General features: G+C 33.3%; 3 protein-coding genes across 3 annotated transcripts; 2 read left to right on the forward strand and 1 right to left on the reverse strand.

Moving 5' to 3' along the window:
• Positions 1–2,569: 2,569 nt before the first annotated feature.
• LOC107001337 (protein STICHEL) lies at positions 2,570–9,258 on the forward strand. The gene is made up of 6 exons (XM_015199423.2): positions 2,570–5,249; positions 5,337–5,553; positions 6,112–6,624; positions 7,438–8,161; positions 8,768–8,840; positions 8,924–9,258. Exons 1-6 carry the CDS (start codon positions 3,063–3,065, stop codon positions 9,023–9,025), a joined length of 3,816 nt encoding a protein of 1,271 aa, XP_015054909.1. The 5' UTR covers positions 2,570–3,062; the 3' UTR covers positions 9,026–9,258.
• A 191-nt stretch (positions 9,259–9,449) lies between these two features.
• LOC107001352 (2-C-methyl-D-erythritol 4-phosphate cytidylyltransferase, chloroplastic) lies at positions 9,450–14,672 on the reverse strand. Its single transcript, XM_015199433.2, has 11 exons — positions 14,376–14,672; positions 14,206–14,283; positions 13,915–13,970; positions 13,266–13,345; positions 13,021–13,103; positions 12,190–12,267; positions 11,880–11,948; positions 10,907–10,975; positions 10,789–10,835; positions 9,844–9,934; positions 9,450–9,734 (listed from the first exon to the last, which is right to left on the reverse strand). The coding sequence occupies exons 1-11, from the start codon at positions 14,586–14,588 to the stop codon at positions 9,675–9,677; spliced, it is 924 nt and encodes a 307-aa protein (XP_015054919.1). The 5' UTR covers positions 14,589–14,672; the 3' UTR covers positions 9,450–9,674.
• A 3,738-nt stretch (positions 14,673–18,410) lies between these two features.
• Positions 18,411–21,422, forward strand: LOC107028069 (NADH dehydrogenase [ubiquinone] 1 beta subcomplex subunit 3-B). Its single transcript, XM_015229129.2, has 2 exons — positions 18,411–18,767; positions 21,239–21,422. Exon 1 carries the CDS (start codon positions 18,505–18,507, stop codon positions 18,718–18,720), a length of 216 nt encoding a protein of 71 aa, XP_015084615.1. The 5' UTR covers positions 18,411–18,504; the 3' UTR covers positions 18,721–18,767; positions 21,239–21,422.
• Positions 21,423–21,637: the final 215 nt, after the last annotated feature.

Genomic DNA, 21,637 nt, shown 5'->3' on the forward strand with positions numbered 1-21,637 from the left:
TAAAGTTGTGTGTTGATGGATGAGGACTTGCTGTTTTAGTAATCGACATAGAGGTCCCTCATAAAATAAATACAAACACGCCTAGCCCACTTTTGTTAGTTAGTGTTTTTCTTTTTTTCGAATCGTAATGTTTTGATCTGCTTATGATAACATGATATAATATATATTTATTATGATAATTAAATAATTAAATTTTATATTATACATTTATTGGCATGATGTAATTTTCAAGGGAAATGAAACAAAGAGATAAATTTTTACTTATATTCACTAATTATGTTATGAAATAGTAAGTTGTTAAAAATTTAACCTAAATAAAACCCATTATGCCTTGTCCTAACAAACTTTAATTACATGTTCCTCAATGATTTATTGGCAATAGAAAAGTAGACACTTTAATAATAAATGTTATCATGAATTTACTGCCTTATTTGGTTTACAACTCATAGTAATTAATTGAATCTAGTACCTTCAATTTATTTCTTTTTATTTTATATAAAAAAAATTCACATGGTTTTCTTCATTATCATTTAGGATAATCATCTCCACCAATCATGTAATGTGAATTTATTTACTTCTTAACTAAATTCTGCCAATGATGTGAACAAAAAAGCCAAATTCCTAGCCGTGATATTCTTGATTGATTCTACCACACACATAAATATGGAAATTAAATGTGTGTTTGTACGGTGAAAAATATTTTTCAAAAAGAGTTTTTTGTTTTCTTATTTTAATGTTTGATCAAGAAAAATAAAGTTTCTTAAAAATAAGAAAAGAGAGATTTTTGAAGAAGAAAAAATAAGTTTCACAAGTGGCATATCGATCTTTAACACGCCTCTTTATCCCAGTCCCACGAGCCTCACCCTAACTTCACTATCCATAGCACGAAATATATTTTTCTTCGTACTAAACATACCTTAAAAGGCAAGAATATACATTTCATGATTCATTTGGCAAGAAAATAAATGATAATTTTTCTTTCTTTCTTTTAATCACAAAAAGAAAGGAAACTAAATCAGGAAATAAGTGGAAGTATTTTTACGAGAATTTTAGTGGTTTCATTAATTTTGGAATGTAAACAAATTTAGATTATCTTTGAAAATGGGTGTCAAAATAGTATGTCTAATGATTATAATAATATATTTTCCTTATTTATATACATCTATTTTGTGGTCCAAATAATTCATTAATTACATGAATATATAATTGATTATATTATCTGCTTTAAATTTTAAAATTAAATTCTCAAAAAAAAAATGATAATAAAGTCTGAAAAAACAAGGTGATTTAATTTGGAGATAAATCCATTGGGGATAAGGGAAAAAAAAGAAGAGAAATGATGAAATACAGGACCTATCACATCAAAATAATTAGATAATATAATATTTTATTCAATAAATGAAAAGAAGAGAAAAAAATGAAAATATTTTGAAGTGTGATATATTTTTATTTGGACCTACATTTGTGCTATTGTTTCAGTTTAGTCTGAAAACTGAATAAGCATTTGACTCTATTACACATATTATTGTCCATATGGACCAATTCATCAATAATTCCACTACTTTACAAATATCAAAATGGGAGGGAAAATATAAAAATATAAAAAGCGATATAAGTCTAGAGTTTTGAGATGTTTTAATAAAATACTTGATAGTACTATTTAAAGTAAATGCTAAATATATAATTTCAAAAATTGAAAAAATTAAAGTTTACTTAATTATTCAATTGATTTGATAGTTTATCTATCAAACTAAATATTTTGTTCCACTAACGTTAATACAATATACAAATGTGACTATCACTATCATTAATATCATAAGAAAAGTACTCAATTTTAATTCTGTATTCACTCAAACATTATTATATGAACCAATACTGGTGAAATAATAAATTTTCATAATTGAAACTAGGGATGTCACTTGTACACAACAAGCCTAGCCTTTTTTAAAAAAACTGAAGTGGGATTCAAAAGTCTTTTAAGAAAATCAGAGCCAAAACATCTTTTAAAATAGGTAAACAACTTTTATCATCTAAAGAAAAAAAAAATTAAAAAATATGACAATTCAAAAGAACAACAAGGCTATCGAATATCGAGATGAATCTTATTAGTTCCGTTGATTGGTAACATGAAATTTTAGCGTGTAAGAAGAGTTCAATTTCCACGTTATAATTTTCTCCTCATTTCCCCTATCATTTTTTTTTAAAAAAAAAACAAGGTGTTTAACAACTAATCACCATTTTAAGAAGGTGAAAAATCTTTTAGTTGAGAACAAGTTATCACGAGATAAGTTATTTCATCATGTACATGAGATAACTTATCTTAGCACTAAGATATAAATGGTGGGATAAATAATCACATGACAATCTAATACTTCTAACCAAGCGGAAAATAAAATAATTTTACATTCTATCCTTGAAATTATTATACCTTATAAACGATTTCTCCAAATCAAAATGAAGTAAAGTTTACTTAAAAGACAGTAAACTTTAGACAGTAACAAAAAGGACAATAACAAAAAGCAGCAAAAATCAAGAAAGCCCACAAATAACAATGAGAATCTTTATTACTGAAGACTGACTCTAGTGAAGTAATACAAATTGATTCTTGAAAAATCTCTAAATTATATCTTAGGCGGGTTTGGAGGGAAAATTTCTCTGTTTCATTTTGTTTTCTTCGATTTCTACGAAATTTTTTACTTCTTCTTTCTGCTGGCTGGCTAATACTCACTCTTGCCATTTTCATAACCTTAATAACCACTTTAACCTTAACCCTAGACCCCAACATTAACTCACTTGTCTTGTACATTTTTCTTCATTTTAGCTTCATTCTTCCCATACCCATCTCCTCTTTTCAGAGCCCAAATTCATTGCCATCACACTTTATTGTTAAGAAAAAAGTCATTTTTGTCAGATCTGAGTATACCTCTTTCTTCTTGATTTCACTTAGTTATGGTCCCTTTCTTCTTTTTTTGAGTACAATGGGGTGTTATAAATGAACCCTTTTTGGCATTTCACTTACTTTCTTGGACTTTACTATAATCTTTTTTGAATAAAAATATAGCATGTCATCGGAAAAGTTCAGCCATGGTGGTGGTGGCAATAGTGGGGTTATTGGGAATGGCTTTGATCCAAGTAATCTTCATTTGAAAAAAGAATTAACCCAAATCAAGAAAGCTGCTAAAGTGTTGAGAGATCCAGGGACCAGTTCCTCTTGGCGTTCACCACTTAACTCTGCTAGATCTGTAGCTACAGCAGAAGCACGCAAGCATCATTATTTTCATCATCATAAGGGTAGTAATCCTACTAAGCATCAAGTTAGTGGCTCTTTTGATGCTAAAGGAACTATCTTTGAGCAAGTTGATAGAAATGGTGCCACTGGAAATAATGGGAAAGAGAAAAAAGTGTTTCTTTATAATTGGAGGTCACAAAAGTCCGAGAGTGAAAGGAGTAGAAAACTAGGTGATGAGGAAGATATTGGAAATGGCAATGATGATGGGTCTTCTTCAACTCCAGAGGAGAGTGTGGAGGATAGTTTGAGTGATGCGCGGCATGGTGGCAATGATTCCAAGAGTGATACTTATGTAAGTGATAGGTATGCTTCAACGATTTTAAAGTGTAAAGATACTAACTTTATGCCATCTATTAGACGTAACATGAAGAAAAAATCAAGTAGAAGTAATTATTCTAGTGCTGTTTTAAAACATCATAGTGAAAAGTTGCAGTTGCAGCAACAAATTGTTCCTAGTAGGATTTCTAGAAGAGCGTCGGAGGGTTTAGGTACAGGGAGGGATGATTCCACGAGTTTGGTTGATCAATCTGATGATACTGAGGATTATTGTAATTCTGAGGATATAAGGAGGATTTCTGCAGCTTCACCATTGCTTGCGAAGATTAAGAATAGGAATCGGGCTTATTGGTCATCTAAGTTGAGAAATAGTGGGAGGGAGGATTCGTCTTATACATATAGCACCCCTGCATTGTCTACAAGTTCTTTCAACAGATATGCTATTCGAAATCCAAGTACTGTTGGGTCATGGGATGCCACAACGGCTTCTCTCAATGATGGGGATGATGAGGTGGATGATCAGCTTGATTTGCCTGGTCGACAGGGATGTGGGATTCCTTGTTGGTCCAGGAGGTCAACACCAAAATATAGGGGTGGGGGTGGGAGTTGTTATTCACCATCCTTTTCTGATACTTTGAGGAGGAAAGGAAGCAGCATTTTGTGTGGAAGTCAAACTATGTATCAAAGAAGACGCCGCGGATCATCTTTAGGTTACACCAAGAGGAGACACAGTTCGAGGAATGGTGCTCAAGGCCTCATTCCATTGCTAACCAATGGTGATGGACAAGGATTATCCTCAATGGGAACTGGACATAGTGATGATGAGCTCTCCACAAACTTTGGGGAACTTGATCTCGAGGCATTGAGTAGGTTGGACGGGAAGAGGTGGTCTACTAGCTGCAGAAGTCAAGATGGACTAGAGCTGGTGGCACTGAAGGGAGAAGATGGAGAGGAGGGCTCCCCGGAAAATATCAGAAGCTTGAGCCAGAAGTACAGGCCTATGTTTTTCGAGGAATTAATTGGGCAGAACATTGTTGTTCAGTCCTTAGTGAATGCAATCTCCAGGGGACGAATTGCCCCTGTTTATCTTTTCCAGGGCCCACGAGGGACTGGAAAGACATCAACAGCAAGAATTTTCACTGCTGCTTTGAATTGCCTTGCCTCTGAAGAAACTAAACCCTGTGGTGTCTGCAGAGAATGTGCAGATTTCATGTCGGGGAAATGTAAGAATCTTAGAGAAGTTGATGGGACGAACAAAAAAGGAATTGATAAAGTTAAATATCTTCTGAAGAATCTGGCAGCAAGTCAGCAATCATCTTCAGGATTCAAGGTTTTTGTTGTTGATGAATGTCACTTGCTGCCTTCAAAGACATGGCTAGCATTCCTGAAGTTCCTTGAAGAACCACCACCAAGAGTTGTCTTCATATTTATAACTACTGATCTTGACAATGTGCCGCGTGCTGTATTGTCTCGGTGTCAGAAGTACCTTTTCAATAAAATTAGGGATGGTGATATTGTGCTCAGATTAAAGAAGATTTCTTCCGATGAGGATTTGGATGTGGAGTCAGAAGCATTAGATTTGATTGCTCTAAATGCAGATGGATCACTTCGAGATGCAGAAACTATGTTAGACCAGCTCAGTTTGTTGGGGAAACGAATCACTACTTCTTTGGTTAATGATCTGGTGAGTTTGATGTGTTTGTTTACACCTTTTCCATGCTTTCCATTCATGGCATGAAACCTTTTTCCTGATATTTCTTTTGTTCCCTAGATTGGTGTGGTTTCAGATGAGAAGTTACTGGAACTTTTAGAGCTAGCCATGTCATCAGACACTGCAGAAACAGTGAAAAGAGCCCGGGAATTGTTGGATTCAGGTGTTGATCCAATAGTTTTGATGTCTCAATTGGCTACTCTCATCATGGATATAATTGCTGGAACTCATCCAATAGTTGATGCAAAGCAAACTGATATCTCTGGCGGTAAAAGTTGTAAGTAGCATATGTTCACCTTTAAATTCTCTTTTCTGTTTGATCTCTTATTCACAAGCTTCGACTTATATTGTGCAAAAGACACTAGATTTATGCTTCTGATTGCAATTTCAGTACCTCAAAACCTATCAAATTTGGCCTGACCTTAGCCAACCATGTGAAATTACTTGATTTACTTCAATTTACGATGTAGTCTTATAAGAAAAATGCGGTTGCTCAAATTAGCCTGTGAAATTGGTGAGAGGAAAAGGTTACATTATGGACTGTCTAATTTAGAACCTGTCAGTTGCGTAGAATATGGTTATTTTACACACTTGTTCAAGTTTCTTAAGATGTTCCCTAACTTCTTGAGACATTGAAAATACAAATGTGAACTGCAAATATGGCATGCTTAATAGTTAATAGGATGGTAATGTATTATCTCAAAAAATTATAGGAAGGTAATGTAACTTCATGTGAAAAAAAGGATGTTTTTTTTCCTAGGTTATCAGATTTCAATTGTGTTTTCTTTTTCAAATTCAAATACTCACTAAAATTGCTTGGATTCTCACCTGTCAGTGAACGAGACAGAACTGGATAGATTGAAGCATGCACTAAAGCTTCTTTCTGAGGCAGAGAAACAACTAAGGGTTTCAAGTGAACGTTCGACTTGGTTTACAGCAACCCTGCTGCAGTTGGGTTCTGCTACTTCACTAGATCGAACTCATTCAGGAAGCAGTCACAGGCTGAGTTCTAAGACAACAGAGGAAGATCCTTCTAGTAGAGAAGCTATATCCCTGAGGCAGAGAACTGATATTCACCATGCACCATGTAAGTCAGGTTCTCCCTCATCTTTTGCGAAAGCCAACCGTCGAAACTCAGCAAATAGAGAATTGACACTTTCATCCATGAATGGGGAGCCATTGGGTGGTCCACATGATGACACTAAGGACAGCAAGACAGCATCTAGGTGCCCCAACACAAACGTGTTGGATGATATCTGGATCAGATGCATTGATAAATGCCACTCCAACACTTTGAAGCAATTGCTTCATACTTGTGGAACACTTCTGTCGATCTCTGAAGTTGAAGGTAAAAATTCTCTTGCTCCACAATTGTAGGACTGAATTAGGTATTCTGGTTCTCTTTTTGATCTTCAGCTCTCACAATTGTTAAACAGTTGACTTAATAAGGAATACACAATATTTTGAACTGCATTGTGTTAAACTTGAAGCTGAAAACGAATCTTTACAGAATTTAGTTAAAGGTAGAGGAAACTTGGGATGGAAGGGCTGTGGGCACTTAAATTGACTTATCTTCTGCTTGCTGTACAGAATGTCATATAGTATGCTAAACCAATTCTTAAAATATAAAGCTATGCTAAACCAATTCTTAAAATAGACCAAGACTATTTTATTCTGTAAGTTGTAAAACTTTTTAAGGGGAACTACACTTTTGTTGTAGTACACCTCTGGATATATAGACTCAAGTTACCAGTTTCAAAAAAAAGAAAGATAAAGCTATTGAAGGCGGAACAAAAAACTCTTAAGACTCAAGTTAGTAATATTTGAGACTTAAAGCTGCTAGGTAAATAATCTAGTCAAATAAAACTTTTTGATGTTGAACTAATTGCAATCGGATTCAATGACCAAAATAGCTTTGTCTCTAAGATGCTAATAGGTATCTTACCATTGATCAGCTAGGTCAAAATAGAGTGCCTCTAATTTCAAGGAATAGGAGAAAGAACAAGGTTAAGTTCAACGTTTTTCTATTTCTGTATCTTACAAGGAAGAAATCTATTTGTGGGTTCACTAATAATGGTGATGCAATCTACTCATTCAACTTACACAATACTGTAGAAAGCTACTACTATGACTAATCAATTGTTTGGACCTATTGTCTCAGGTGGTTTTGTTGCTCATATTGCCTTTCGTGATAGCAAGGTTAAATTGAGAGCAGAGAGGTTTCTTAGCAGTATCACGAATTCATTTGAAACTATTTTAAGGAGCAATGTAGAGGTTAGACTTGTTCTGCTACCAGATGGGGAGACATCTGATGATAGTGTAAAGCCAATTACATTGATCAATTCTGGAGGTTTGAAACAGATGGGTTCTCAAAATAATATGGTGAAGAGGGAAATAGCAGTTAGCTCAAATCAGGATCCGCTGCAGGTATCAAGAAGTAGCTTTAATGATCCTGAAAGCAAGATGGTTGAAACTTTTGAGTCAGCAAGTGGAAATGCTGGAACGAGTAGTTCTAAAGAGGGAATCTCAGAAATTCCAGTGCAGAGAATAGAATCCATCATACGTGAGCAGAGGTTAGAAACAGCATGGTTACAAGCAATGGAGAAAGGCACTCCTGGATCAATGAGTCGCCTGAAACCTGAGAGGAACCAAGTCCTGCCACAAGATGGTCTTTATCATAACAACCAACTAGAACCAATTAATTCAAGGGAACTGTCCTCCCAGCATTGGCATGATGATCTAAATGAGGAAATTAGAAGTCTGAAGATGATTGACGGAAAGGCTGTTCAGAAGGATCAGACCAGTAAAAAGGGCGACAGTTATCCCATTTCACCAAGTTTGTTGCATAATGGCATATATGGCAGTAATTTCAGCAAAGAGAGCATGTAAGTTCTTGCACTTATCTGTTCATAAGTTATCTCAGTATACACTAAGTTAACATATGTCAACACTTACATAACACAGTATACTTCTCCTGATGCAACGACAACTTTTTGTGGCTTGCTTTAGATGTAGATGAGCTCTTGCTGAGAGATTTTGAATTCCACAGAAAGAATCAATAATTTAAAATTGTTCAGATACTCTAACTTGTCAGGAGGTTGCAACCATCTGAGAAGTGTAATGTATCCCTAATTCCGAAAACTAGAAAGACAGACACTGCTTAGTGGTTGAGCATCTTATTCTTATTTATCAATATGTAACAACTGGTAGTAGATTATATTTGCAATATTCTCACGTATCTTTATTATATATGGAGTCTTACTATTAGTTTTAACTCAATTGCTTGATCCTTGGTTATCTAACGATAATATCTCATTCTTATACCCACCCCCATCTTCTGCTTTAAATGAATACATATATCATGTTTTGTATACTAACAATGCCAGCCTATTCCATTTGCTTGTTGCTTCCTAGGGAGTTAGCTCTATAATTGGCAGGTTTACTTTTTTCTTTTTTTTTCATATTCAACTCACTGTTTGGCTTCTCTACAGGGGTTATGAATCAGGACCTGGAGCTGGAGGTTGTTTCTGTTGGAACAACAGCAGACCCCAAAGAAGGGGCAAGGTATGTTTTTTGGACAATCTGTAACTAATTTGTTTCTATAATCAGAAACCTAGAAACATACCTGACATTTAAAATACTAACAGGTTAAACAAGGGACCCCTGTGAGACCACCTAAAGGTGGACGGTTCTTATGGTTTGGGGAGTGTGCAAAACCAAGGAGAACAGAGAGTAGATTGAGAAGATAGCATTGAAGCTCCAGATTAAGAATGTTCATTTTCTTTTAGTTGGTCTACTGTATTTATTCCATCTGCTGGGGCCATTCTATTCTTTCATGGATATCAAGCTCATTAAAGGATTATGTAAAGTTGTTGCTCTGGGCTTCTGAAATTTCCTTTAGTCCAGTCAGTTCAGTGAAATTAATAAAAGGTCAATTAGGAAACATTTTTCTCTTGCTATTGAGTACATCTTTATTACCTTCTGTCCAAGTGTTATTGGCTGTTGCACTAATAATCCAGATTTTTCTAGTAATTTTTATCCTTTAAGAGGGTAAAATAAAGCCCTAAGAACAAAAGTACACCTGTAATTTTAGCATTTCTATTGGTGCCAAATAGAAAAGTATTTGTATTCACTGTTTTCCACTTTAAAACTAAAAATATTTCTGCAAGCTAATAACTTCATAACAAGCCAACTTTCATTCATATGCACGCTTTTGTCAAAGTCTCATTCATGAGCTGAGAACCTTGGAAAGAATGTTGCTTTCTTATGCCAATAAGTTTACAAGACTCAAAATTTTCTGAGGAACTCTGTGGAAGGTTAACTTCACCTATTCAGAATACAAATTTCCAGGGAATTATAATGTTTGAACAAAAAAAAAGCCTAAGAAAATTGAAAACCCTAAGATTCTTCAATGTTCAATATTCTTTCTGCAAGAAGCAAATCATCAGGCGTTGTAACCTGCATATCATAACAACATTTGAATATATTGACGCATCCATAAGCAGCTCAAAGTGCAGTAGAGAGGATACTACTATGAGCCAAAAAGACAATATGTTTAGTTGGCTACCTTTATGTTAGTGTAAGAGCCTTCAGTAATATATACTGGATGTTTAAGGTGCTCCACTATTGATACATCATCTGTTACTTCAAGTCCTTCCCTAAAAGACCACATGAAACACAAAATAAGCAGGGTAATATTTGTTTATATCCTCCGTTTTTCTTTTTCCTTTTCAGTTTGCCCCATTAATTCATCTTTCTTCCATTTAATGGAGATAAAGAGTGGCAGATGGATGTGCTGACACTTTTTCTTTTCTTTTCAAGTTGCCTAATCCTTTACTTTCTCTTGGACTTCGTTATATTCTCAATTCATCAAGTTTATTTTGGTCTAGAGTTTGGTGTTTTTGAAAGGAAAGTGACCTAAAACCAGTCTTACCCTCATGCTAGGTGAGAGACCTACTTGTTACTCAAGCGAAAACCAACAATGGACTTTGGTCCATCATAGTTGAGGAGGTTATGGTTGTATTTTGAAAGGTCCAGAGATAAGTGCAACAAACTCAACTGGCGGGTGATGGGGGAAGTATCCATATATTATCCAAATTAAAAAGGTGTCTCTAATATAAAAATGTAGAACAATTTTGCTCTTTAAATAACTGTGGTGTCCTTGCCAGAAAAAGAAAAAGAAAATGTAGCACTATCTTCAATCAAGTAACAGTATCAAAGGCCCTAATAAAGGAGTACAAGTCTTGAGAACTAATTTGTTTCTAACCCCACTTGGCCCAGGCTTATCATCTCTAACCTAGAAAAGAAAGTTGAAATATCATGCCGCCTAACTTAAATGACATGCTTCAAACTGCCCGTCATTCTCAAACTTCTCAACAATAAAACTTATGTTCTTTGCATAATCATGATAAATTATTGGAGAACATACCAGACATTGAAACTCTAATAAAGAAGCACAAGCTTATTGAATATTGGAAGTCAAAATTTGTTAGAGACGTGAATATAGGACTACCTGTTGACAAGCTCGAAACCCTTCTTAAGCAACTCAGGCTTGATTATCTGTGCCAGACAAAATTGTTTAACGGTCTCTGCAAATGCAGAAAAAATTCTAAAAGAGAAAGGCTTACTACCTGAGGTGTCTGCATTTCCCAAAGTGTTTTCCTGTCAAGAGTCTTCACAACGAAAGATTCACTGTTTGCCTGCACCAGAATTGACATGAAAATTAATAGACCAATCAGAACCAAGTAAAAGTGATATAATATAAGGAGGGAGACCAATGCACTTAAATAGAGGCTTTATTAACATTCCTGTCAACAGTTTTACATTCATGCCAGTCAGGTCAAATAGGGGAGGTGTGAGATAGAGGGCTATATTTAAATTTCCTAGCAAATGCCTTAATTTTATCTGGCCATCATATTTAAAGCACGGATAATGAAGGTCCTGCAGGGTCTTATAAAATGTGGTCTTAATTTTCATATTATATAACTAAATAAGTATGCATTTTATCTCCCTCCAAACGTTTAATAGAACTATGATGCCAACGTTAATTTCTGTCAACAAGAGAAATTAAAGGAGAAATAATACTAGACAGCAACTGTAGGACAGCCTAAAAATACTTCTTATTAAACAAATATCAAACAGATATAACCATACGGTGATAATAGGGATAATGCATACTAGTAAATAATAAAAGTGAAAATCTATTGACTAAAATTGAGACTTAATAGTACCATGCTACAACTTAGAAGCACCTGAAACGTGTTTAGGAGATTATGCAATATCGATATAGATGAAATAGAACATCGGTTACACGACATCCTAATAGTTCCATAGTAAAAGCCTAGAGCAATTAGCCTGCCAAGATAGCAAAAAGAGCAAGTCTCATAGTACATTGTCCTTCCTTGTCCAGGAGTTGCTTTAGAAAATATAAGTTGATGTCTCTAACAGGCAACTATAAGCTTGAATATCTACTTACAAAAAGGCTACATAAAACTCAGAACATGCTTCAATTTCCTACCATTTCATTCTCTCATGGGAGATGGTCAGCCACCTGAAGCTTCATATTTTATTATAAATCAGATACTAGCAATAATTAAGAGCTACCTCTTTGATTGTAGCTTTGGCAGGAACGCCAAGAACTGCTGCTCCAACCAGCCAACCATCCTTCAGGACCTGCAGAGAAGATTCTTGGAAAAAGTAAAGGAAGATTTGTCCTTCAGAATCTTAAACATACATATGGCCTTTATAAAATGTCAACAATCTGCATATAATGTGTTGCAGAATTATAGATAAAGAAGATGGATATCTCCAGAATTCATGTTATATTCTGCAGGAGTACTTCCCACAATACCAGAAATCTCTTGCCAAAGCCAAGAGACTAAAGGAGGAGGAGGAGATTATGCAATGATCAAACCTTTTCTACATCTTCAATTTGTACAAGAGGTCTTGCAGAGTCATGGATGCATGCGAGTTTGGAATTTGAATCAACTTCCTGACATGCAAAGCATCAACACTTTCTAAAAATCACAATCACTACTGAGAAATACCATGGCCATAATATTGTCTTACTGCATAACATAATAACGACACAACTCTGAACAATATGTGGAACCAGATAAGATGAAGATATTTCACAAGTTCATCTTTAACTATGGAGTGAATGCAAGACATTTGACCAGAAATTTAATTGAACAATAATAACTCAAGATCACATGTTAACATCCAAATCACCAAAGAAAGATGAAATGCAATGGAAAAGGTAACTCTTGAGTTTAAGCTTTTAGCCACTTGTTGTTCCCTAAAAAGTCAAACATTTCAATAGCATTTGGAATGAGATCAACCTATCACTCTTATTCGGATTAGAAAAGAGACAAAAGAATCTTAAGGACAAAAACTGAGCAGCGAGGACTGATCACATAAGAGCCTAACAGTTTTAGCACCTTAGACGAACCAAATGAAGCAGGAACAACTAGATAACTAGTTAATAACTTTTCCTACATGAAGCATTCTGTATGAAATCAGCAACAGAACCCAAGTTTACTGGACATCAGCCCAGTGATCTACTATGTATAACCAATCATGATAGGACTGAATATTTGGCTAACTACATATTCTGGAGAATGAAGGTGGAAAAAAGGCTCTTGGTAAATTATAGAAAAATTAAGTTCTCGAACATAACCAACTTTGTTTTTTGAAAATTGGAAGTGAGATACCTATACAATTTGAGTTAGCATACAGCACGTACCTGAAGTCCGCTGTATACAGAATCTTGTCTTTCCTTCCCAGGCAATGCAAATTTTAAGTCAACTTGGATATACTCTTTGGCATCTAAAAAATAAATTAAGAATTATTATATCATTACCTTAGTGTCCGCACAAATTCCTATAGATATTGCAATCAGAATAAGGAAGGTAAGTTCACATTCATTGCTTTCTTGGACATTTTTCTATTGGCTGCACACACACACTATAAGACATTTTAACTCTATACCTTCAAAAATGTCTTGATAAGAAGGATCACATACAACAATAATTTCCTTCACCTGAGGCATCTTGGAGAAAGTGTAGAAACTGCAACAATCCAACAAATTGTCACCACAAAGTCAAATATGTGATCGAACTGGTTGAGTAGATACAAAAGATTTCTCTCCAAACTGTGGTCCCAAAACTGTTAAATTTCTACATTAAATGGATTTAGTTTTTGTGGTGCCCAATTCTTGTGTAAAATAAACATGGGGGTCCTTGGTTTGGTCGTCTAACAGTTCAGAAAACTTTCTGAGAATTGATAGACAGAACTCAATAGCATCAGTGTTCAAGACTTGCAGTAGACCATCTCTCTTCTGATTACCCATCTTGACTTGCACCAGTCTCACACAGATTATGTCAAATATCAAACCAACTCAATTGAAGAAAAGAGGTCCTGCTAATGACTACCAATTTTCGTGGCGTTATTAGCTAACCCTTCTTCGATTTATTCATCAATTTGCCAAGGTCAATTCGTGCAAACTTAACAATTTCTCGCCACAGCATAAATTATAGAAGTATCAATCAAGATGTAACTTATGTCTACTGTCTAGCACTAGGAAATTTGTATTAGATAGGTTTAGTCATAATTGAATCAAGTTGACCATTACTTTTACCTGTACAATGCAATTGGCTGGCCTAGAAGTGGAAGATACTGCTTTGGCATGCTTGCCTATTCCAAACAAAATATAACAACCATATCATCTGACAGAAGAAAGTTTTAACAATGTAGATATTGAAGATATGGGAATGAAAGATGCAAAGAATTGAAAAAACAGAACAGTTTTTAGAGACCTTCTGCATCAAATTTTAGATGAACTAAACAATACAAACAATGAAGATAGAATTACAAGTTATAGGAAACAACAAAATAAGTTATTTCCCTCTTAAACTCATATTTTACTTACACCCATTCTTTTCCCCTTTCCTCCAGCAAGAAGAATCACAGAAACACTTTTCTCCTCCACCACCACTACATCTGACTCCTGACGATATAAAAAATGCCAATTTTCAAGATTCAATTTTTCACTAAAAAAATAGAAGATTTTTTTCTTAATTACATCACATGACACATAACCTTGTTAAGATTTTCTGAGGTGGAAGAACAAGAAATCTTGAAAAGACCCCTTCTTGGGTCAGCATGACTGTAGGTTCTTCTGCAGGGATTCTTTACAAAGTAGGTGGGGAAAAGTGAGATAGAAGGCAATACATTCTTGGGTATATGAGAATTACTTGCCAAGAACATTGGAGAGGAAGATGAAAGGATGATACCCAATTGAAGAGTAGACATGTTGTTGTACTTTACTCCCTCAGTTCAAAGAGAGAAAACTGAAAATGAATGAAGTAAAATAGAGGAGTTAATCCTTCAAATTGAATGAAGACTGTAATATTTATCTAATAATAATCCCTTTAATTTTGGTCCGTTTAATTTATCTAAGTGTTTTTGTCAAATATTTAAGAAACCCTATTTTCGTTATATCTAATCAAACTGTCCAAATAAAAAAATTTGTAATTTTTAATATTTCAATTTTAATACTTCTTAAGTTCTCTTTTTTTTCGTTCGATATCTGGTGAATGTGTTGAAATTTCGAAATTCATATTATACACTGCAAAGATAACATTTCAAATAAATTTTTTCTCATACTCATAAATAATCGAGACTTGAATTCAAGACTTTAGTATTATCTTACTGTACCACAACCCATGTTGATCAACGTTATAGTTAAAGTTGTTTCACAAATTTTCTTTCAAACAAATTGGGCTTACAAAATTATGATAGTGCATAGTGTAAACTTTGTATATAGCATTTTATATAGTAATATTATCAAATTACGGTATTAGAATTTTAATTTCATTGTGTAGCATTTAATATCTCACTTTGTAGCATTTTATTAATAATTATATTGTTAATTATAATTTATTAAAAAGAGTTGTTATTAACAATTAATTAAAAATTAAGGGAATAAAGTAATAATGGATAATTAATGTTAATAATTAACACAGTGACAACACAAATTATGAAACTTTTGTTTCTTTATTAATTGCTACATTTAAAGTAGGTAGCACGTTTTCTAATATGAATAGTTACACTTTTTAGGAAGTTTAATCAAAGTTAAATATATGATTAGCGTTTTTAGGGATATTAAACATTTTCAAATTATCATCATTGTCTTAAATATCTCTAGTTAGATAAAATAATATTATTTTTTGAATTAATTCCGTAAACAACCCAATCAGATAATAACAAATATTTTTGGATTTTCAGAATACTTTCAGATTGTCATTTTCAAACATATTTGGATCAACGTTACAAGTAGTCCTCTTTTCAAAATTTTACGATTATTTTTAGATTGCTTTCAACGTATAAGTCATTTTTTCTAAAAATTCAAGAAAATTTTCATAGCTGTATATTTCACTTCTTTTTTTTTTAGTAACCTGATAAATTTTAGCGTACAATATATGTTTCTATTTAAATTATAATATATATTTTATATTAATCTTGTATTTGAAAATGTATTGTGTTTATTTAATTGGAGTATTGTATAGGACAGTGAATGACATATTAACTGTATATGAAGTGTGTATGAATTATATGAACTGATTATAAATTTATGTAAAGTTGAAGTCTGAATTTTTTTTTAATAGTGTATGAAGATTATACGAAACGCGTATCATTTGTGTATGAAAGTCCATTTATTTTTTTTTCAAAATTACAGTATATGTTTCTAATGAATTAGAATATATGTTTTGTATTAATTTTGTACAACAGGTAGACCAAAACTTGAAAGATGGAAGGGGTTTGCTGACGTGAAATTCAAAGGGACAAAAATGAGTTGCAATAGATGTCGTCAAGGTGGACACAATAGAAAGACATATTCAAATTATCCTGTGCAAAAACAATGATTTCATAATGTTACATTTGTTATTGTGTTGTTTTGAATGTTAGAAACACATTTTGTTTTATTGAGTGCAGTTGTTATCATTGACATTTATAAAGTTTGATTTCGTAAAAAATTGTCATATATATATCATTTGTTTCTGTTACATATGTCAAAGTTCAATATGACATTCATAATTCATACAATGTTTATACATTATAAATACACATTGAACTATACTGTCATTCATAAAATGTTTATATAGTATTCATACAATGTTCATACAGTATTCATACAATGTTCATATATGTACCATTTATTTCTGTTACATATATCCAAGTTTAATATGAGATTCATAATTCATACAATGTTTATACATTATATATATACATTGAACTTTACTGACATTCATAAAATGTTCATATAGTATTCATATAATGTTCATGTATATACCATTTGTTTCTGTTACATATATCATAGTTCAATATGACATTCATAATTTATACATTCTTCATGCAATGTTCATATATTTTTGCATATTGCAATCGAAATTTATACAAAAATCATACACATATAATAAAATGCAAGTATTCATTTAAGCATACTACCATTAAATACAACACTTAATATATTATGACATATACAGTTAAATATATTTTATACAACATGCAGACATGAGTGTTACAAGATCTCTACTGCTGGATTTTTGTTACAAGTCAAAGTCATCTCTTGGTTTCACACACCAAGAAGACGACGAAGAAGAAGAAATTGATGAACTATGTGATTCTTCACTCACTTCGTCTTGTTCTTCATTAACAACCGGTTCTCCAATCATGTCCGGGACAAAAATTTTTACTTTCGTCCTCTTATAACATTTTTTTCCGATTGTTTTCACCGTTGACACTACTTTCCTTTTAGAAGGACTAGACCTTACTAGTTCATCATTCGACTTCTTTCTAATTCCATCGCAGCTGTATAGCCTGAGATTTGCGATTGAATTTGAGTTATACATAAATCAAAAGATGGTATTTCAACCATGAAGTTACCGATATAGTTTGTACCTCTTGTGAATCTCCTTAGGGTATTTGGTTTAGATATTGTATTCAACAACCCAGATCCTAAAAATTTATAGACAATTAAATATTAAAGAATTTGACATAAACAAATATAAAACTTGAAGAAACCTGCATTATCTATACAACGTAAATTTCTCCTAAAATCAAGCAACTACATATAAAAATTAAATAATTTGACAAAAGAATCAGAGAAAAAATAAAAACTTTAAGAAATAAATCTGTTGATGTTCTATACAACACGATTTTTTCTGAAAATCATGCAATATTACGAATTTGATGGTCAAAAAATAAAAAACCTAATTTTATGGAAGATTGATAGAGATGTAATTGAATAAGGATTTTAAGCTTAATCTGATTTTGGAAAATAAGTTTAAAGCTTGAAAGGATTTGTACTTGAAGATGACATTAAGCGTGCGAATATGTATGCTCAGATTTGATATGACAGAGAAATTAGGCGTGTTGTCTTTGATTAATTAATAGAGAGAGAAATGTGTGCTACCTTCAATTAATTAATAGAGAGAGAAACGTTAAAAAATGCGTGCAAAATTAATATGGTAGAAAGAGAAGTGTGGGAGAGGTTGAGTGTATTGTGGGAAGGTAAAAGAGTATTGGTTTATATGGGGGTGGGTAGTTATTGGGTAACCATATAATATGAAATTAATTAAAATCAAATCCCTAATTTTTAGATTTTGTTTTTTAAAAGGTAACTATATAATATGAAGTTTAATTATTTAATAAATAATAATTTATTATTTATATTAATAACATTAAAAGGTAATTGATTAATATTTGATAATTTATTATTTATATTAAAAACTTTAAAAAGTAATTGATTAATCAGTAATAATTTAAAAGGTTTTGTTGATAAAAGATAAGTGAATAAATGAAACTAATTATTTAAACATAATAATTATTAGTCAAATAATAAAATAATTTTTTTTATTAATATATTATTAGTTAGTATGCTAGATAATAATATGCTATAAATAGTTTATTTTTAAATATTTTTTTAATTAATATATTATTAATTGATGTGCTATAAAATGATAATAATATGCTATAAGTAGTTTATTTTTAATTAATATATTATTAATTGATATTTATCTTTTTAAATATGTGTGTGAGAGGTTAATTTTACTAGTGGGTAATATAGAAGGCCCAAGCCCAAGGAGCCAATCTTAAAAGTCCTGTAAGGCAGTGCTCCAAATCAATTTGGGTGAAAATCAAGAAGAGGAAGAAGAACAGATCGAAAATGGGGAAGCCATTGGGAACCACCGGAGAGTTTTTCAGGAGAAGGGACGAGTGGAGGAAGCATCCTATGTTGTCCAATCAGTTCCGCCACGCTTTCCCTGGTCTTGGCATCGCAGTTGTAGCCTTCAGCATCTATTGTGTCGGCGAATTTGCCTATAACAAGATGTCTACTCCTTCTCACTCCACCTCTTCCGCCGCTGCTTCTCACTCTCACTGAGATTCGAAATGGGTCGTGCTTGTAGTGAACCCCAATTGTCTCTTTTGGTACGACCTCTTTCTGATTTTGTGATTCTTTATTATCTCAACCAACTGTTTGAAGTCTGTGTTTCGTGGAATACAATTTGATGTGCTTGAAAGAAGTGGGGTTTGTGAATTTTATTACTTTTATGAAATGGGTCTCATTGATATGCTAATGATCCGAATGGGGGTCACTTTTTTTTGTTTGTATGATCCTATGTGAAGAATTGTCTTTGCTGATGCTGGATAGATGCTTGATTAAATTTGCGTGGGTTGGTGTTTCCTGAAGTTGTGTAGCCTCCCTAGACTCCTCCTCTTAAGCCCATAGCTATGCCAATTGTGTTTTTTCTCATCTAGGTGTATAGATTATACTACAATGATTGAATCTAGTGCCTTCTTTTGATATGTTCATATCAACTTTGAGTTCTTTTGAGTACCTTGTCAAAAATTAAACTGTGAGTTCTCTTGGGTCTCTACTTGTTTCATTGTCAGTTTTGTCTTATACTATGTGTTGAAGGTATCCAATCTGTACCTTAAGCAGGACCATCAATTTTAGTATTGATCATACTACAATCATCTCATTAGGTACACCAGTTTTCACTTGTCCTTTATCTCACCTGACTGTTGGATGGTTGCTTTTTGTTCAATCAGAGTTTATATGCTCAGGTGTATAGATGTGTCCCTTTCATAAAAGTGTTTGCTTCTTGTGCAATCTAAGCTTAAGTGGCTAGATGTGCCCTTGTCATAAAATTGAGGATGTCTTCTCCTATGCAAAGTAATGTCTCTGCCTGTGTCTTTGATTTGATTGGTGTATGTGTTAAAGCGTGTCCAGTGTGTGCTATTACTTCCTTTGAGCTCTCTGTATTTTGATTCCTGTTGTACTCTTTGCACAATTCTTAAAATAATGCCTTTTCAATGATTTTGCATCAATGTTGAGTCCTCTCGAATTTCTTCCATTGTTTGTTGTTATATATTTTAATATCATGTCTTGAAGGATTCTGGATACATCCTTATAGAGACAAAAATAAGGAAAATGCCAATTGCTGTGTACACAATAATAGAACCTATCCAACTCCTGCATTAATTCGCTGTGTCTCGACTTCTGATTAACTCAGTATTTGTTAGTTGCTGCATGTTGCAACAAATCACTGAAGTTATTGGATTTTACTGGAAAACTTGGGGGCTTTTAAAAACACCTGCCCAGTAAAAACAACTTGAATAGCTTCTCGTAAAGAGAAGACTTATATGCCACCCTTAATTAAAGGACGTTAGAAACAAGATGTGAGGAGCATATGCCTTCTAACTTATATATCTTATTGCACAATTATGTTAGATAAGTGTGGGTTGATCTCCTTTATTTGTGCTACTTATCAACTTAAGTTATTTGGGAACAATATGTTACTGCCTTACTGGAATGTTCAGGTTTGTGTATTCAATCAATCCTACTATGAGTATGGCCTTGTTGCCACTTGCCGCTCCTACTTAACTAACACATTATACTAATAGAAACAAGGGTCCTGTTCATTAAGGCCTAAGGGTGACATTGGAATCTTTTATTTGAGGAAATGTGATTCAAGTTTTTTTACCGGACAGAGATGACTCTTTTCGAATTAGTGTTAATAACGCTATTTTTTAAAAGCCCCAAGTGCACCTTGTTTATTAGTGTTAAAGGACCGATAGGACATCTGCTTATTGCTATGACTTTTTAATACTGAAATACTCACATTCTCAGCTCATAATTTTTTTCTGGTGCACCTTGTTTACTTGGCTTATGTGGTCTGCTCCTATAAAAAATTTCATATGGAAGATTTGGAAGATGCAGTTTACTTTTTGAATGTGTTTGATTTGCTGGGTTGCATATTGTTTGACAGTTGCTGCGAAGTTTCCATGAATTAAATGACACCTAAACATTGTCTCATTCAATTCTGTTTTACAACAACACTCCTTATGTAATCTCGTAAGTGGGGTCTGGGGAAGGTGGTGTATAAAGATGTCATATGATGCTAAAATAAAGGAGAAGGGAACAATAACAACAACATATAATATGGTGGAAACAACATGCAATAACATAATTGAAGAACAAGATAATAGGTTAGCAATAATAGCAATTGATATGGGAAACTGGACGACGTTTGACTACCTACTAACCTTCTACCCTAATGAACAACATAGAAAGGGAAGAGAGATTTACAGTATATCTTTGTCTCCAGATAAGTCCCTCGACTAGTTCGGCTAGGTAGTGATCTTCTTTTGAGGCAGCAGGAGATTGGGAGGGAGAAAAAACCTGTTTTTTTAATAAAAAAAGCAATACCTATTAACGTGAGCATTTAATTTTTGACAAACAAGATTTAGCTAGATGAGATTGCTTGCCTATGCTGCTAATTTGGAATATTTTGTATCTCATCATACTCGTCCACTGTCTAGCAGTGTTGTTTCTATTTGGTAATTGGCAGCAGAATTTGCAAATTGAAAACTGACTTACGGTGCTTTTTGTGCAGGTGAGGTGGTAGTGCTAAAACTGGGATGACTAACCAGTTCAGTCGTGTTTTTTTCTCAGTAATCATCAATTAATAAGATACTTAACAAACATGTCCACATGTTGCCTCATTTTTTTTGAGACTTGTCTTGTAACAAGATTAATGAGCAGTTTGCTTTACTATTTATGTTCTGGTTTTCTATATATCTACTCTCTTCTTTCTCTCCATATCATTCATTTCCAGAAGGGAAAAATTAGGAAAATATTTTTAGTGTTGGAAGTATTTAAGTCAAATTCTGGGTATAAACCTAGTGGAACTAACGATATAAGTTCAAAATTACCATTGAGAAAAATCAACTCTATTACTTCTCTCGGTTTTAATTTATTTGTTTTTTTTCCCTGTAGTTTAAGATAGTAAGAT

The sequence above is a fragment of the Solanum pennellii genome, chromosome 1 (assembly GCF_001406875.1).
Source record: "Solanum pennellii chromosome 1, SPENNV200".
Lineage (NCBI taxonomy): Eukaryota > Viridiplantae > Streptophyta > Magnoliopsida > Solanales > Solanaceae > Solanum > Solanum pennellii.

What these genes read in the sequence shown, in the direction of transcription:
- LOC107001337 (XM_015199423.2), top strand. Translation starts at nt 3,063, where the DNA reads ATGTCATCGGAAAAGTTCAGCCATGGTGGTGGTGGCAATAGTGGGGTT. An exon ending in TATCTCTGGCGGTAAAAGTT is followed by an intron (nt 5,554 to 6,111) that starts GTAAGTAGCATA and finishes CTCACCTGTCAG; the next exon opens with TGAACGAGACAGAACTGGAT. An exon ending in AATTTCAGCAAAGAGAGCAT is followed by an intron (nt 8,162 to 8,767) that starts GTAAGTTCTTGC and finishes GCTTCTCTACAG; the next exon opens with GGGTTATGAATCAGGACCTG.
- LOC107001352 (XM_015199433.2), bottom strand. Translation starts at nt 14,588, where the DNA reads ATGTCTACTCTTCAATTGGGTATCATCCTTTCATCTTCCTCTCCAATG. An exon ending in GAAAGGGGAAAAGAATGGGT is followed by an intron (nt 13,971 to 14,205) that starts GTAAGTAAAATA and finishes TGTTTGGAATAG; the next exon opens with GCAAGCATGCCAAAGCAGTA. An exon ending in GGGAAATGCAGACACCTCAG is followed by an intron (nt 10,836 to 10,906) that starts GTAGTAAGCCTT and finishes TGTCTGGCACAG; the next exon opens with ATAATCAAGCCTGAGTTGCT.
- LOC107028069 (XM_015229129.2), top strand. Translation starts at nt 18,505, where the DNA reads ATGGGGAAGCCATTGGGAACCACCGGAGAGTTTTTCAGGAGAAGGGAC.